The sequence below is a fragment of the Gallinula chloropus genome (genome assembly GCF_964237585.1).
Source record: "Gallinula chloropus genome assembly, chromosome: 29".
Taxonomy (NCBI): Eukaryota; Metazoa; Chordata; class Aves; order Gruiformes; family Rallidae; genus Gallinula; species Gallinula chloropus.
This window is the reverse complement of record NC_140114.1, coordinates 1695695-1713976: the sequence shown is the minus strand read 5'-3', so window position 1 is coordinate 1713976 and position 18282 is coordinate 1695695. Positions and strand designations below refer to the sequence as shown.

The window sequence follows — 18282 nt, the reverse complement described above, 5'->3', positions numbered from 1 at the left end:
ATAATGGTCTATTTACACCTGCTGTACAGCTGATGTGACATCTTATACTACAAGAGGATTTGATCAAGAAGGCTGAAAGGAAACTTTTTAATGAAAGAAGAGCCACATTAACACTGACCCATGACTTCCAATGGTACAAATCATGTTCTAATTAAAGGAATGGGGAGCACCACCTCGTTTCCTTGTGCATTAAAGCGAATGGGATTGTGTAACACTGAAGCGTCCAAATCACTCACAGGTTTTCGTGCATTAACACAACCCCAGACATCAGCTGGGTTGAATACCAACTAAGGAGTGTTTGTGAAATCATCACAAAGCACTTTTTTCTCAAGAAGCTTCAGGACATACTTGATAAGAGTTAATCCCCACAACACCTTAAAAAAAAACCCCTTTATCTGCTGCTTTGATTTGTCCTCAAAATTGTACCTGTTTTGGTGATTCATGGCAGGGGGAATACTTCATACATTCCTGGGTCATGATTTCTTTGATTTCCTAGCTCAAATCACTGTCAGCAGAACCATGGGCCCCTTTGAAGCTGAATTACAATTAACTCTTAAATGCCTAATTAAACAAAATGATTGATATGTAGGAATGAGTTGCTGCTCTTCTCAATGGAAATCTGTTGGGGAATTGTCATGTGGATGATATGATTTCAGCTGATATTCATGACCATTTGAAATCCATCTTTAGGTCCATGAGGTCTATTTAGGGATGGAAAAGACAAATTCCTGGGTAGCGCTAGGACAAGCTGCACTCTGCCTACATTTACTGTGCCAGATAAATTTAAAGGACTGTTAAGGAAAAATGTCCATGTCAGCCAAAGATGAGTCTTGCAAAATCTCTGAGCAGACAAGCTTCTGACAACGTTGTAAAGGGAGAAGTAACATGTGGAGTCAGCTTAATGCACGTGGTAATTCCAGTGAGGTCACTATAATGATACCAGGAATTACACTAGCCCATTAAGACCCAAGATTAAAGAAATCATGATGGTGTAACATGGACATCACAAGATGTAAGAATGTCAATTAAATTAGAACCATGATAAAGAAAGAACTTTAATCACTCAGTCTGTTAGGCAGCCAAATGAATCCCCCAAGACCAAGCAAAATTCAAATCCCATAGGAATGCAGAGAAACTCTATATAAGCTCCAGCCCTGGACATCCAGTGCCATCTAGACACTTCATTTGGTGTATTCACCTCACTGAGCTTTGTGAGTATGATGGTTTTTATTATTATTTCTTTCTATTTACTTCATCTGAACCCATTTCAGAGTAGCTGTAGGAGACTGCTATAGGTATGCTCAGATTTTTAGGCAGCATTAGATCCTTCCTGTCTGTAAATACTCTTAGTGGAAGCACTGTTGAATATGGGATTTGGGAGACTGGCTGTGAGTGTAGAAACTCATGAAAAAAGGATTTGAGTGTTATAAGCCAATTAAAAGCTTAAAAACCATAGAGGAAAATACTGTTACTAGGGGCAATTATTTTAATAAAATGTAAAATTTAAGATAAATGTATTATATAGGCACTGTCTCAGCTATGTTCAGTAGTGTCATAGGAGATATAAAAAACCCTTCCTATTTGAAGCAAAACCATAGTGAACTTGAGTCTGTTTCCTCACTGTGGGTAACTCAGAGGTAGAAGAGACTGAGGTTCTTGGTTAGTGTTCAGAGTGTGTGTTTGCAAGAAGTGTGAGACGTGTCCATGTGAAACCAGGTAAAAGATCCATCTGCAGAGGCTGGTAGTTCCTGAGGAGGCCTTTAAAGAGACAGGAACTTTGGATCTAGGCTCTCAGGTAGTTGTAATCAAGTTCATCAAGGCTGCACATAAACCATTCGCACAGGGTAGCATAACATAGTCATTTCACCCAGATCAGCATCATGAAATTCAAACCTTCTCTTCCTTTAAACCTCAAACCATCTACTTTTCTGCAGCATTTTCCATCTCCCTTCGTTGCAAAACAATCTCCACCCTGCAAGATGTCTTGCTACGACCTGTGCCCACCAAAAACCAGCGTCGCCGTCCCCCAGCCCATCGCTGAGAGCTGCAACGAGCTGTGCGCGCGGCAGTGCCCCGACTCGTCGGCCCTGATCCAGCCACCCCCCGTGGTCGTCACCTTCCCCGGCCCCATCCTCAGCTCCTTCCCACAGCAATCTGTGGTGGGCTCCTCCGGAGCACCCGCCTTTGGGGGCTCCCTGGGGCTGGGGGGCCTCTATGGCGCTGGGGCCACCCAGGGCTCTGGGGGCCTCTGCACCTTTGGCAGACCCTTCTCTCCCGCCTACTCTTCTCTGGCCTCCTCCTCTCCGGCCTGCAGCCCGTACGTCTTTCCCCGCTACAGCAAGAAGCTCTGGGACACCTGTGGGCCCTGCTAGACCCAGACCCAGAGCTTCCATTCGTTCAGTAACGGAGAATCTTTGAAGAAGCTGTTCATGCCAAATGCTGCACCAAAGAGGCATCTGGAACCCAGCTCTGGAGAAGATCTGGCTGCATTGCCAACATCTGGCAACCAGCCTTGCTGGGTCTTGCCCACCATCTCTCTGACAATCTCTAGGCACAATAAAGCTTTCCTGCATCCAAGTCAAGTTTCCCTCTCTCCTTTTCCCAATTTGGGCAGATGGCCCCTGAGGAGGGGAAATGTGGTCCTGAGATGCCCAGGGGATGTGACAGGGGGCTACTTGGGAGAGGGAGGATGAAGGCAGCAGCCAGGGGTTGAAAGGACTAAAACAAAATTAATTTACTCTCATGGAAACTGGACTGCTGTGGAACTCCAGGCTTTTCTACCCTATACAAGATCAACTATTACTCTTAAATAATGCTGAAGAATACATAAAGACCAGAGATGCTCTTGTGCAACACCACAGGGTTTTAATGGGAGAGAGAAGCATAGCACCCAGTTACAGAACATCAAGGGGATACAAGGGGAAGTGCATGGTGCAGGTATCGTGCTCTGGCACCAGGTGCCCTGCTCAGGACCCAGGGGACAGCCCAGGTGAGGGAGGGATGCAGGGGATACCAAGGCTCAACTGTGCAGCCAGAGCACACTGGGGTACAGGGTAGTGGGCTGCTGGGCACACGATCTCCTCCTCTCCCCATGCCAGGGCAGCTGATGGATGCTGCTGGTCCCCATGGCTCTTGCTCCATGTCCTCACACCGTGGTCCTTGCTTCAGGGCTGTTGCTGGTCCTGGGCACCATCCTGGGAGCTTTAGAAAGACCCACAGCTGCCCCGGCGGGACCGGCGCCACCTCTGGGCACCAGGCAGGTAGTACCCCGTGCCACAAGAGGAGAAGCCAGAGCTGTAGGACCTTCTGCAATTGCCAAACCCACTGGACCCATATTGGCCCCCATAGCCCAGGGAGCCCCCGTATCCCAGGCCACCTCCATAACCTAGGGAACAGCCATACCCAAGGGAGCCCCCATAGCCAGAGGAGCCCCCATAGCCCAGGGAGCCCCCATAGCCCCCCAAACCAAAGGAGCCCCCATAGCCAGAGGAGCCTCCGTAGCCCAGGGAGCCCCCATAGCCTCCCAAACCAAAGGAACCCCCATAGCCCCCCAGGCCAAAGGAGCCCCCATAGCCCTGGGATCCCCCATAGCCCTGGGAGCCCCCATAGCCTCCCAGGCCAAAGGAGCCCTGGGAGCTTCCTGAGGAACTCCCCAACCAGGCTGGGCCTGACGATCCCACAACGCTCTCCTGAGGAAAACTGCTGAGTATGGGCCCTGGGAGTGTCACCACAGCTGGTGGGGGCAGGATCACTGCTCTTGAGTCAGGGCATTGCTGCACGCACGGCTCGTTGCAGCTCTGGGCAATGGGCTGAGGGCAAATCACCCCACAGGGTCTGCAGGACTCATTGGAGAAAGACATCCTTCTGGAGATGGCTGCGAGTCTGAAAGGCACACCAGTGTGGAGCATTAAAGCAAACAAATAAATATCAGACCTGGGCTGGAAGGAGATGAACCAGGATTATTAAACAATGACTCTGTGTCTGAAATATCAGAAATATCTAACAGGGAAACAGATTAATTCCTACATTCCTACAAAGAAAACTCATTCTTGTATCAACACAGCCTTTATCCTTTCTTTCATCATGATCAGCTTAGGATATAATTTGATGTAAACCAAAAATTTGGTACAGATTTCTATGTAGCAACTTGGACTGGCAAGGATCATAGATGGTAAGGATGCCCTCACAAAGTGTAAGAACCAGTGGAAAAGAAGCCAAGAGGAACAGGAGAAGAGTCTCATGAGTTATCTGTATCAACTCAGGCTTTCTGATGTATTGAATGCAACCCCAAGTACTTCTACAGCTTGGAGATCTACTTCCTATTCTAATGCAGTGTCTCCCAACACTGCATCTGGAGAAAGACAGAGTTTCAGAAGGAAGAAATAGGTATAAGTCTCTAAAAACACATGCAGGAATCACTTCTGTCACCAAAAAATCATTAAAGTAAATGCTACTGGTAGTGGAAGGAATGAGTGAAGTCACACTTACCTTGTTCAGTGAGGAGACTGAGAGAAGTGGATAAAAGGACTGCGAGTGACACGAGCTTTTATACACTTCTTTAAGCCACCCTTTGTGCCTCTGGTCCTAATTTGGAGCAAAACAAATATGATAGTGGGAGCTTTAATTTTGCCACCTCAGCGCTGTCCCTCCCAAATATTAGCATGGGTGTGATACAACTGCTGATGACAATTGGTTATCTGTGATTGTCATTTTAGGGGATTTGGGGAACTTGCAACTGAAGGGTGGCATTGACTGAGAGCCAGAAGAAGACTCATCTATCACATGAGTCCCATTTTAGTGTTCAAAGGAGTATTTACATTCTTACATGTGGAGCCCTTCTCAGTGCCACGTGCCCGAAACAGGTGAAGGTCATCCAACGTGACCTAGCAGTTTGTCTCTGAGAGGATACAAGTTCTGGGCTCCTCAGCATCAGAAGGACATTGAGGTCCTGGAGCGAGTCCAGAGAAGGGCAACCAGGCTGGGGAAGGGGCTGGAAGGCAAATCCTCTGAGAAGCAGCTGAGGGAGCTGGGGGTGTTGAGTCTAGAGAAGAGGAGGCTGAGGGGAGCCCTTCTCCCCACCTCCCCTGCCCTGCCAGGAGGGTGCAGAGAGGTGGGCAATGGTCTCTGCAGCCAGGGGACAGGAGATGGGACAAGGGGCAATGGGCTCAAGCTGCCCCAGGGCAGGGTCAGAGCAGATGGGAGGGGAAAGTTCTTCCCTGGCAGAGCTGTGGGGCTGTGGCACAGGCTGCCTGGGGGGGGCTGAGTCCCCTTCCCTGGGGGGTGTTTAACAGAGGGGAGATGAGGTGCTCAGGGATCTGGTTCAGCACAGGATGGGAATGGTTGGACTTGAGGAGCTTAAAGGGCTTTTCCAACCTTGTCATTCTGCGAAGTTCTTCTTGGAGCTGGCTAGGGAACCATAAATGTTGTTATAGAGCAGAGCAAAGAGCTGACACGATGCAGGCTCACTCCTGAGGGGATGTCACTGTTGCTAGTAACAGTAGGAAAGCAGTAAGCCCTGGCAAAATTTTTAGCTTGTGCTCTGACCTTTTCATTAGACTTAAAATTAACCCAGGCAGGGAGATCTGTGCCTGATTTACTGCTCTTGTCAAATGATACAGGGGAATGATACAGTCCCATCATCACTAGAAGTATTAACTACAACCCAAGTGGAACTAGCATCATAGGTTCATTGAAACCTCTCCCAACATCCTTCTCTCAATTCTTCTTAGACCATTCAGATGACACCAGGTTAACAGAATAAAGTCTGGGCTAAGTGACACCTCCAAAGGGGCAGAAAAGACCTTATTGAGATACCAGAACTGCTGACAGGGTCTCTGAAGCCAATTCCAAACACTTCAAAATTTCATTTGAAATCTCTACTTCTAGAAGTTCAGTTAGATAAACCTTTAAAAACAATCCTAACTTCCTTTTCTCCAACCTCTTAAGTACTGGCCACTTAAGAAAAAGTGGGAAATTAATAAAGTAGTATTTAAAAGGCCATATTTTAATAGGGTGGCTCTGTGGCATCATACAGTTATTTGCAAATTGGTTGTTTTCTAATTTTACAATATTGCAAAAGATAGCCTCTAAATTACCTGTAAATTGTAAAATAGCTGTGCCTTTGAAGTGTCATCAGGATTTGCTGGTAATAATGAGAGGCACCAAGAAGATAATGACATTAAGCTGCTTCACAAATACTCATTAATACTTAGTGCTTGCAACTTCGGTTATTATCATATTAAATGAAGAAGGGAAGGATTTAGAAGCTCCCTTGTTATGAAAGAGCATCACTTAAAACTATGCCAACCAATGTGACTCCTTTTGATTCCCCAACCAGACTGTGATTTATGACTTTGAGGCTTGCAATAATCTGATTCTCATTCATGATTCCAAGTTCTTTGTTGTACCAAGTATGAATGTGTTTTGGGGAGGTTATGGCTTGCCTGTGCTACAGACTATAGTAGCTTCATCTCCCCTTATGAGCCTGTGTTTTGCTAATATACCTGAAATGTCTCTTGCCTTAAATTCTAAGGGTGGTGGAGAAAGAACACCCTTGAAAATCTCAATTTGAAAATTACCTGAACTTGAAAATCACCTGAATTTTCAGACTTAACCTGCTATCTGTCCATGGCCTGAAAAACAAGGGGATTCAAACTGATGTCCTAAAATCTCTCCTCTCAGACTCTCCAGATCACTTGTTCTCAACTCCAACTGACCCCCTCTCTTACTCATGAAGCTGGACCTAGCTAATGACACAGAGTGCTTCGTTCACACATTGTTAAATTGATGCTCTTACACAACATTTGCATGCTGACATTTGCATGTTTGTGTATAACAAAGGTACAACACATCAAATATGACTTTTTAGTGGGTGTTTGTAAAGCCTCTTATCATTCCTAGGAGGATCTGGAGCATCTCTGAGGTGTCTCTGCCTCAATGACAGCAGTAAAAATAACAATGGAATCCACCTTGTAATTCCTAAGTAATTAATGGTATTTGATCTGCAAATACAGATGTTAAAATGGTATTTGATCTGAAAATACAGATGTTAAACCCCACTACGTTCCTAAACCAGATGGACATACCAGAAAAATCTTTCTATTACCTCTCTCCCTCTTTTTATCCAGCTTGTATGTATTTTTCATAGCATCCACTGAAATGGCACTATTCATAAAAGACAGATCACTTTAATTGATCCTTACTCATCTACCATAAAAATCAAACTCATTATATTAAAGCTTGAAGTGGAATTAAGTGGCAGATGCCCCAGTGCTGGTGCTGGGTATGAGATGTCTGAGAGGTCTCGTCATTCACCAGCCTGATGCCCACGAGTTGGTACTGTCATTGTCACACCTGGGTTTGAAGGTGGGGAGTGGCAGAGGAAAGAAAACAAAATTAAATCCCTCCTCGTAAAGGTTGTTTTGTTACTATCCAGGGCCTGAGGCATGAAGGGTGTTTCATATCTGTAAGCAGTTTGAGAAGGGCATATAAAGCTGTCTGTACTCCCTGTCTCTCCATCCACATCTCCTGGCTTGTTCTCCTCAGTGAACAGGGTAAGTGTGATTTGGCTCAACCTCTCTCCTTAAGCTATTTCTCTGTTGATAGTAAATTCTATACAGTGAGCTGGATTGGCAGATTAGAGACCTGTGAGTGTCGGATGGTGCTATCCTTAGAACAAGTTTTACTATGCCACTTTGATCTAAATGCATTACAAAATTTAACAATACCAGGGTGATCATAGTAGCTACAACCTTGTGGTTGTAGATTGTAGGTTGAGATTCATCATTTTCCCCATAAGGGCAAATATTCCTATTCAAGGCCAGGTTGGATGGGGCTCTGGGCAACCTTGTGTAGCTCCAGGCCTGGAGGTTGGTGTCCCTGCCTGTGGCAGGGGGGTTGGAGCTCTGTGATCCTTGGGGACCCTTCCAACCCAGACCAGTCTGTGATTGTGTGAAAAGTTGAGTGGAACTGAGGAAGCAATATGAAGCTATAGAATTAGCTGGATATATCTGGTGCTTCTTTTCTTTAATTGCTGTGAACATAGTAGTAAACTTCAGTCTGTATCAGCTGTTCTTTGTAAATGAGATTCATGATGTTACAAGCAAGAGCAGTGATGTGAAGTGAGGATTCACTATGCATAACACTAGATGTATGCATTGCTGTAAGGGAATCAAAGCAGTAACCAAAGCTTAGGTGGTGATTTATGTGACCAGATGTACCCATAGTTTGCAAGGGAATGAACTCTGGGCTGACATAATTTCTACTGACTCTAAAGCAAACATGGGCACCTAGAGTCAGGGGAAAAATTTCTCCATCTGAAACCTCCACACTGGTGTGCATTTCAGACTGCCAGCCATCTCCAGAAGGATGTCTTTCTCCAACGAGTCCTGCAGACCCTGTGGGGTGATTTGCCCTCAGCCCATTGCCCAGAGCTGCAACGAGCCGTGCGTGCAGCAATGCCCTGACTCAAGAGCAGTGATCCTGCCCCCACCAGCTGTGGTGACACTCCCAGGGCCCATACTCAGCAGTTTTCCTCAGGAGAGCGTTGTGGGATCGTCAGGCCCAGCCTGGTTGGGGAGTTCCTCAGGAAGCTCCCAGGGCTCCTTTGGCCTGGGAGGCTATGGGGGCTCCCAGGGCTATGGGGGCTCCTTTGGCCTGGGGGGCTATGGGGGCTCCCTGGGCTACGGAGGCTCCTCTGGCTATGGGGGCTCCTTTGGTTTGGGGGGCTATGGGGGCTCCCTGGGCTACGGAGGCTCCTCTGGCTATGGGGGCTCCTTTGGTTTGGGGGGCTATGGGAGCTCCCTGGGCTATGGGGGCTCCTCTGGCTATGGGGGCTCCCTTGGGTATGGCTGCTCCCTAGGTTATGGAGGTGGCCTGGGCTACGGGGGCTCCCTGGGCTATGGGGGCCAATATGGGTCCAGCGGGTTTGGCAATTGCAGGAGGTCCTACAGCTCTGGCTTCTCCTCTTGTGGCACGGGGTACTACCTGCCTGGTGCCCAGAGGTGGCGCCGGTCCCGCCGGGGCAGCTGTGGGTCTTTCTAAAGCTCCCAGGATGGTGCCCAGGACCAGCAACAGCCCTGAAGCAAGGACCACGGTGTGAGGACATGGAGCAAGAGCCGTGGGGACCAGCAGCATCCATCAGCTGCCCTGGCATGGGGAGAGGAGGAGATCGTGTGCCCAGCAGCCCACTACCCTGTACCCCAGTGTGCTCTGGCTGCACAGTTGAGCCTTGGTATCCCCTGCATCCCTCCCTTACCTGGGCTGTCCCCTGGGTCCTGAGCAGGGCACCTGGTGCCAGAGCACGATACCTGCACCATGTACTTCCCCTTGTATCCCCTTGATGTTCTGTAACTGGGTGCTATGCTTCTCTCTCCCATTAAAACCCTGTGGTGTTGCACAAGAGCATCTCTGGTGTTTATTTGTTCTTCAGCACCCTCCAGTAGCAAAACTTGTCATATGCTGAGACAATTTATCATCAATCTTCCCCACTCAATCTCTCTTTAAAACATGGAATGAAAACTTAATTGGGATCCTTCAGGCATCCACAAACAGCATTGTGTTAATGAGTATTTCTTTAGCAATTTAGCAGTCATTATCTTCCCCAAGGTTCAGAACAGGGTAATTATTTTTGCTCTGAGGATTTCTGGTGACACCCCAATGGCCCCCAGATCAACACATAATTCAGCAACCAATTACAACATCATCGCAGCATCCCTAAACGTCAAAACCAACAAAGAGAGGATCACACAAATTTCTTTTAATTGTTTTCCTGTGTTTTTTTTTTAATTTTGAATTTTTCTTCCTAATATTTACTGTCATTTTTTGTTAACTGCAAAATTTTCTTTATAGTGTGAAAAATGAGTAGGAAAATACTACCAGAGCTTACTGGGATTTTATGAGGTCCAAGCAATTGGAATACCAAGGTATTGCCAGTACTACACCAGTGGCTTTTCCACTTCTTTCTCCTCATTGAATAAGTATTTCATGTTGTAGTTAAAGAAGTGTGACTGAGGGAAAGTGTAACCTATCAGAAGAGTTGTATTACTCATTGCTTACACTCATCTATGATTATCTCCTTACTAATTGGCATGGTGTGATTTAAATTAAGATCTGCCTGGTACTGACACAACTCATGCATAGGCAAATTCCCCCCAGAGAAGGCTCCAAAGATGAAGAGAGAGGAAGAACACCAAGACACACATTATGATGCACCATAAATTTAATGTACCGTGTAAGAAAGCAGTAGGGTGGAATATGGATAAAACAAATCATCCATTTGAAGGCAATGCTTTACAGCTGGACATGCAGCTCCTACATGCAACAAAAGTTACATCTTTCACCTCACAGAGAAGGGCATTACATGAGAAATGCCAAGCCCCTGCAGTCCCATTAGCTCAGGGAAAAGCTGAGGGTGGTCAGCAAGCGTATGACCATGGCCATCAAGTCAGTCCTGCATCCGGATCATGCTTTCAAGCTTCTGGTTGCTCCTTTGTGGGCTTTCCCCAAGGCATCATCATGGTCCACAGCGGTTGTAACGACGGTAGGACCTCCCATAAAGACCACCTAGACCTGAATATCCAAGGCTTCCAAGTCCCAAGGAGCTGCCAGAGGAGATGGGGACCCCTCCAGCACTGAGAGCATCCCCTACAGCTGCAGATGCTGAGGATCCCACTGTGGTGTTCTGGGGGAAGGAGCTGAGGATGGGTCCAGGCAGGGTCACCACCACAGGAGAGGGCTGGATCACATATGTCGAGTCCTGGCACTGCCTGACACAGGGCTCATTGCAGCTGTTGGCAAGAGGGGTTGGCCCACAGGAGGTGGGAGCACAGAGGTCGTAGCAGGACATGGCTGTGAGGTGCAACTAGGTCTGAAACACAGGGGAGGAAGTCAATACAAGCAAGCTGCAATTATAGGCACGTAATTAAAAGCTGCTGAGATGATGGAGAGGGCAAGAAATTAACTAGAGACCACGTAAAGAATGGAAGAATGTGTTTGGTTTAGGTTGAAAGGAGACTTGGGTGAAGCCAAACCTCCTCTCTGCTACAGAAGAGAGCTCAAGGGGTAGCTCTACCTCCTCCTGAAACACTCTTGGATAGCTCATTTCCCACAACACTCCTCCAGGGTGTGTGGAGTCCTGCAATAGGTAGGAAGCCAGGGACAAGGCTTATGATCTCCTGTATGAGACAGCTAGGAGAAGCTTCACCCCACAACAGAGGGAAGGAAAAAAATCCCTCAGCAGGGAGAAGCAAAGAGCATAATCTGATAACTCACCCATGAAAGGGAGCTGCTATCCTCCCCACAGATGGGCAAAAGAACAAATATTCAGCCCAATTCTTATTTAATCACACATACCACCACCACCCCCCCTTTTTTCCCCCCCTTTCTTATTTTCTCTTAGAGAAAACAACTTTCTGCCTGTTTCTAAAGTGGGTGGAAATCGGAGTTGAAAGTGTCCAAAATTGATAAGCAAACAGGACAGACAGAAGCTTTACTGTACAGCAGCTTTACTAGCAATAATTCAGTCTCAGGTTACAGAGGTGCTCCAAGGAAGATCTAGTGCCAAAGCATTCAGAGCATCTTAGAAGAGGATTGAAATATTTCTGATCCCCAAACTGCTCAAGAATTGAGAAGGGTCATTTTCATGGTATCCTGCTGCAAAGAGGGATATACTTTTAATATTGCTCAGCACACTGGAGAATATTCAAGCCCACTTATCTAAAGAAAAATAAATCTCTCTCTATAGATTCTCCACATCTACTTCTAGTTGTGGAGCAATTCACAAGCAGAGATTTCAACACCTTGGAATGATCCAGCAACACAAAGGGAAACTGAGTCTGAAGTCCTGTATCCAGAAATCACCACCCTTCAGAGAACAGCTACCCTCTTAAAGAGCCACTTGCACATCTCCCCCACACACTGACAAGGAGCTTAAACCCTGAACTGCTACAGAAAAGACAGTATAGAAATAAAGAAATGACAAAGGCATCAGCTCAGGACTCTGAAGGATAACAAGAGGTTCAGACTTACCCTGTTCACCAAGGAGAATAAAGCAGAAGTGGATGGCAGCAGCTGCCTCTCTGCTGGCTTTTATACTCTGCCCTAGATCACCTGAGGACCTGAGACATGTAGCTATTTACCAGCCAATTGCTAAAGACTTCTTGCATGCAAAATATCCCCATTTGATGATTTACTTTTCCCTCACTGTTTGTATTTGTTGCCTTGATGTCGTTTCCTCACCATAAGGTATGCATACCACTAGAGAGGTTGCTTTTATCTTAGAATCTTATGAGACCAGTCAGTTCCTGGTCAGATCAACTGATTCATCTGCATTACTAAGGGAATTATTTTCCATTCTAAGGGCAGTATATGCAACACACATCATTTGGCACAGATGAATACATATCTTATGTGAACTTCCCTGGGAAATGCCTCTCCCCTCTTCATGGACAGCATGAGTTTTTGACACATCACAATTCAACAAACCCTGAAATTACTATTTCTGGCTGGATGGGACTGCAGGTTTGTCAAATTCCTCTCAACCAGCCAGGTAAATTCAGAAGACAATGCTGTACAGAAAGCACTTTGTAGAGCTGAGTGCACTTCACCAGTCTCATAGGTACTTACTGGGAGTGGAGGGACCATAATGATTAAAGCTAAAGGAGGGAAGGTTTAAATTAGCTATTAGGGGGAAGTTTTTTTACAGAGTGGTGAGGGGCTGGAACAGGCTGCCCAGAGAGGCGGTGGATGCCCCATCCCTGGGGGTGTTCAAGGCCAGGTTGGATGGGGTCCTGGGCAAACTTGTGTAGCTCCAGGCCTGGAGGTTGGTGTCCCTGCCTGTGGCAGGGGGGTTGGAGCTCTGTGATCCCTGGGGTCCCTTCCAACCCAGACCAATCCATGATATTGGTTTACTTTCTTGACTCAGGAGACAGGATGAAAGAGTAGCAGCAGTCTGATCTACTCATTTAACACTTCCATGAAGGAATTTGAGAGACAGCTCTTCAATTTGGGAACTGAGCATCAAAGTCCTTAATCTAAGGAGTCTGCAGTTTCAGCTTTTTTCCTACATCAAACTCAGGGAAAGGAATTCAGACCAGATTGAGGATGCATGTGAATTTGAGGCTGGAGACACCAGCGCTCAAAGTCTTGTACAGGCTTACCTATGGGGTCATGAAAGTCACCAAAGAGTTTTACATTTGCCTGTAAATTATTATTTTACTGTGCCTTGCACTATTAAACAAAATTATACACCAAATTAATGGTGGCTACTTAGAGAAGTTGATCATATTCTTGTTCTTTTTCTCTCTTCAGAAAGCAAATAATGGTGCCTTCATTTTGCATGTTCATAAAGAGCATTGCAAAGTGCAGCAATTCAATTTCATTTTCAAAGACAATTTCTAGATTAAAAAGTAATTGCATGCAATACATAAGCAGACTTTAGGGCAGGGATCAGTATTCCAATCTTTCCTCTCCTAATGTTTAAATCACTTAGCTAGACATGCAAATTATCTCTGAACCGTGAGTATCTTCATGAAGATCTCCTGGGAAATAAATGCTGTTTGTGCACTTCTGAAGAAGAAAAGTCTTCCAGGTTCACAACACATCTTCATCAATGGCTCAGACATGCAAATAATACCTTCCCATTTTCTGATAATGCATGTGACCCTATTTGAACATGATTGGGGTTTAAAATTTGTGACCAGGATTGCTAACAAAGTTCACAAACTTCCTCACATTATATGATGTCATAAACTGGAGTCCTTCCACTCTTTACTTAAAATACAAGGAAGTATTTGTACAAAAATCACATGCTAAGAGTCCCCATTCCAGCCACCAGATGTCCTTAGCTATGTGATGTCCCCCATTAGTGACACTACTGACTGAAGCTCCCTGAAGGGAGCAGAGGAACAGGAGGGGAATCATCTTGTTAAAGGGTGGATAATGGCAGGACAAGGGGGATGGGGTGAAGCTGGAGGAGGGAAGGAGGAGAGGAGAGATTGGGGGGAAGTTCTGTCCAGAGAGAGTGGTGAGGGGCTGGAAGGGGCTGCCCAGAGAGGGGGTGGGTGCCCCATCCCTGGGGGTGTTCAAGGCCAGGTTGGATGGAGCTCTGTGACCCTTGGGGTCCCTTCCAACCCAGACCAGTCTATGATTCTATGATTTACCAGTCTTTCCCCAATGCACACACAGAGACACCCTGCTGCAGTATCAGAATGTTGAAAAACACAACTCTTTACATCAGTAACTACCCATTAACCCTAAGAGAAGCATGTGGTTTTGAAATCAAATTCACCAAAAGGCATAGAGTGATGATAAAAAGAATCCCAAGTCCTGCCCTGAAGGTGATTATATGTAAGGTTAGCTCAGCTGGCTCGACCTCCACATCCCAGGAACTGAAATAGTTGGGATATTCCTCATTGGAATATTACAAAGAGTAGCAAACCTAAATCTCAGAGTCACTTATCAGAGATTAAATTGCACGCTCAGGACTTAAATGAAAAGCTCTTGCTATGACAGCAGGTGGCACTCCCATAGGCCAATGTGACCAAAATGCTAAAGAGCAGACAAAATTCCTAACCAAATTGAGTTTTGACTCATCCACATTTTGGGAAGGTGGAGTTCAGTCTAATGGAGCCAGGCATATTTAATGGATGCAAAGCAAAGAGATGAAAGGGACACCAGAGATCATGGTTTTCATCCAACGCCAGGCAATAAACATCAACAGTAAACAAAACAATTCCACTGGTGGGAACCCTGCCATATGCAAAGAAAAAAAACCCCATAAGTTTAATGCAGGAACTAGTTAGTAAATGTGTAAGAATGTCTCAGATCCTCCAGGCAGCCTACAGAAGCTCTAAAAGCTCTGGCTCTCTTCAGAATCTTCCTTCCACTTCCCTTACCCCAGTAAGCACAGCAGATACAACAATTCTGGTTTCAGCTTCACCAAATCTGGTGGTAAAATATATTTTCACTGAGAGCCATGGCAAACAGGCTGCTCAGAGAGGGGGTGGGTGCCCCATCCCTGGGAGTGCTCAAAACCAGGTTGGATGGGGCCCTGGGCAACCTTGTGTAGCTCCAGGCATGGAGGTTGGTGTCCCTGCCTGTGGCAGGGGGTTGGAGCTCTGTGACCCTTGGGGTCCCTCCCAACCCAGACCAGTCTGGGATACTATGAAATACTTTGTATCCTGCAAAAATAGTTCACGTTATTCTCTTTTTTTTTTTTTCCTATGGGACCAACTTGTTCCAACTATTCAGTGATAAATATTAACAGATGTGAGTTTATAAATCAAGAAAGAAGATTCTTTTGTTCAGAGCATGTGTATTCTGCCATGCACTGGGGTTTATGCTGCTGCTTTATTTTCTAGTACCATGTTTTCTTGCACACAGGCTGTCTGAATATGTAGAACTCAGTTTAACATGGTGTAACATCAACAACACAACCACAGTAACAACTTGAGAGGCTCCTGAGCTTGTCTTCCCTAGAAAGTTTCCTCTGTAACATGATAATCTCTCTCATATTCTACAGTAGTGAAGGAAAAACACTCTGATTGACTACAAAACCAGAGAAACCTTTTATTTTGGGACTGGTTTTGTTGCTTTAATAAGTATCAACCCAAAGGCAACAGCCTGGTGAAAGTGACGCTTGTTGTTTGTTTCTCTTCTTGTTCTGAAGTGAGCTGCATACCAGACCTTCCAGCTTCAGAAAGGGGTTCACCTCTGTGGAGAGACGTTTGGTGCAGTTGATCAGAAGAAAGCTTAACAGAGAATTGAAGAAGTCTGCAAGAGTAGGACCATGTACTGTGTCATTAGAAATGTCATTACCTGTCCATCTGAATATGTAAAGACACCTTCACTACAGCACCTGAGCCATAACTCCTTCCAGCCATGCCAGTTCTGTAGAACTGGAACTCATCTGCTGTGTTAGATATGCAGGTTGACCTCCATAAAGGAGAGCTATTTTGCAACAACTACAAATTAACTATAACTCCTTTGGAATGCATCCCCTTTGATCAAGCAATAGCATCAGTTGAAATGACAAAAAAAAAAATACATTACACATTTAATTCAGACCAACATTCTGCTGTGTTGTAATATCAAACTGCCAACTTCCCATTCCCTCCTCTTGTCTATTGATGCCTTGAACAACTATTAATAAAAGCTACTCCATAAAACTCTTAATTCTTTCATGGAACTGATGTACCCCCTTTAATTTAGCTCCACTAATAATTGCAGTCAATATAACTTCATCAGAATCTTTGCATGACTTTAATTACAGTTCAGCATCAGTCTGTAGACACAGACCAAGACTCCAAGCAAGAAATTTCACATGTATCAGGCTGGGCTGCTGCAACACTGAATCATCCAGAACCTTCAGGGAGAACTTCTCAAACCATCTTCCTACAGGGTCCTCCCAGTCTCTAAAGTACTCTTATTGCAACACACACAATCAAGCTAGAATAAAGTGATGCCTGATAGGTTTGTATCTACTAGGAGGTAGGAGTCAGTTTATAAACACACAGAGAAAAGGTTACAACTTAAACCCTTTTGATTTTCTCCCAGAGCATCAAATTCTAAAAACCAATTCCACTGCAAAACCACCACAAACCCATCCCTTTCTCTGCTCTGAGACTTACCAAGGCTTGATCTCAGTTGCCAAGAGGTGCTACGCTCATCAGAAAGGACCAGGGTACACTCAAAGAGCTTCACCAGTTTGCCTTCTACCTCCCTCCCACTATTTATGCTCTGAGCAAGCTCAGCTGTGCTCAGGAAAAGTATCATCTCCCCCTTCTTTTAAAGGGGTCTTCCTAAGTATCACAGACCCAAACTGAGAACCAATGACTGGAGGTAGCCCTTCAGAAAAGAGTTTATCCTTGTCATTTCTAGCATTCCTCATGCCGCTGTAGATTTTCCTGCTGCATCTCACTGCCCTCTTATTACATCCACAGAAGGATAAGGAGCAGCAGTATTCCCCTCAAGGAGTATTTCCCTGAAATTCGGCTATTTCCATTCTCATTGAAGGGGAGATAACCCCCCCTGCTCTGCTCAGCTTACTGCCCCGTTGTCATCCCTCTTCTAAGACATCCAGCTCAAAACAAACATTTTCTCAGGAAAAAGAAATCTTAATGGGTCTTTTTCCATCTCCATGGTGCAGTGGGTAAAGGGTCTTTGAAGTGTAAATAATAGTAGATCTCTTCCTTTAAGGTTTCCTGGTTATGCAACAAGAGGAGAGACACCCATGGCAGGTGAACATCATCTCCTTCTAGCCTCCAATGTCTTGGGCTTGATTTATCATGTATAGACAAAATAAACACTCTTGACAAACAAAATTAGCCTTGTTCCCCTTGGGCAATTGGTATAAAGTTATTTCCAGAGCCTTTTCTGGAACTGTTGACGTGTAAAGGGACCTGTTTCACCATTGACGAGATAGAAAAGGGGCTGGGAGAAGAAAGAAGTGCAGGCAGACTCAGGGTATGATGCAGCACAAATTTAATGAGGCTGAGGAATGGAAGGAAGCAACGTAAAGTGTAAGGGATACATCTCCATGGTCCACTAAGGACAGTGCCCACTCATTCCTCTCACAATGACACACTTGGTAAAATGAGATCTTCCTTCTTAGTTGCTTAAGTGGACTGGACTAAGTCAGTTATGCAGAACAATTTCTAATGATTACACATTTTACCCAGTCATTGTCAAATACAAATACAAAAAACAAAAGCATTAGAGAACATTTGATCAGAAATATGAAGTAAAGCATAACAAAGGTAAGAGAAGCAGAGGCCAGGTTTCAGGAGATGCCAAGCTCCCCACAGCCCCATCAACTGCTGGCAGGGCTGTGGGTATCTAGCATCACGTCTGAAAACCATGGCCATGAGCTCAGTCCTTCACCGGGTCGTGCTTCAGCCTTCCTGGTCATGTCTTCCTGCTGCTCCTCACGCTTTAGCACGGCCCGTAGAAGCCGCTGCGGTAGGTGTTGTAGCGACGGTAGGGCCGGCTGTACCCGCTGCCCAGGCCTGGATAACCAAAGCTCCCAAATCCCAAGGAGCTGCCAGAGGAGATGGGGACCCCTCCAGCACTGAGAGCGCTCCCAACAGCTGCAGATGCTGAAGATCCCACAGCGGTGTTCTGGGGGAAGGAGCTGAGGATGGGTCCGGGCAGGGTCACCACCACGGGAGAGGGCTGGATCACCACCGTTGAGTCCTGGCACTGCCTGACACAGGGCTCGTTGCAGCTGTTGGCAAGAGGGGTTGGGCCGCAGGGGGTGGGAGGACACAGGTCATAGCAGGACAT

General features: G+C 45.9%; 4 protein-coding genes across 4 annotated transcripts; 2 read left to right on the top strand and 2 right to left on the bottom strand.

Moving 5' to 3' along the window:
• Nucleotides 1-1979: 1979 nt before the first annotated feature.
• On the top strand, nucleotides 1980-2372 carry LOC311202362 (feather keratin 4-like; the record flags this gene model as incomplete). The annotated part of the gene is made up of 1 exon (XM_084276955.1): nucleotides 1980-2372. One exon carries the CDS (start codon nucleotides 1980-1982, stop codon nucleotides 2370-2372), a length of 393 nt encoding a protein of 130 aa, XP_084133081.1.
• An 831-nt stretch (nucleotides 2373-3203) lies between these two features.
• LOC311202345 (uncharacterized protein) lies at nucleotides 3204-3860 on the bottom strand (the record flags this gene model as incomplete). Its single annotated transcript, XM_084276938.1, has 1 exon — nucleotides 3204-3860. One exon carries the CDS (start codon nucleotides 3858-3860, stop codon nucleotides 3204-3206), a length of 657 nt encoding a protein of 218 aa, XP_084133064.1.
• Nucleotides 3861-8367: 4507 nt separating this feature from the next.
• LOC311202344 (uncharacterized protein) lies at nucleotides 8368-9042 on the top strand (the record flags this gene model as incomplete). Its single annotated transcript, XM_084276937.1, has 1 exon — nucleotides 8368-9042. One exon carries the CDS (start codon nucleotides 8368-8370, stop codon nucleotides 9040-9042), a length of 675 nt encoding a protein of 224 aa, XP_084133063.1.
• An 8889-nt stretch (nucleotides 9043-17931) lies between these two features.
• LOC311202366 (feather keratin 1-like) lies at nucleotides 17932-18282 on the bottom strand (the record flags this gene model as incomplete). The annotated part of the gene is made up of 1 exon (XM_084276959.1): nucleotides 17932-18282. The coding sequence occupies one exon, from the start codon at nucleotides 18280-18282 to the stop codon at nucleotides 17932-17934; it is 351 nt and encodes a 116-aa protein (XP_084133085.1).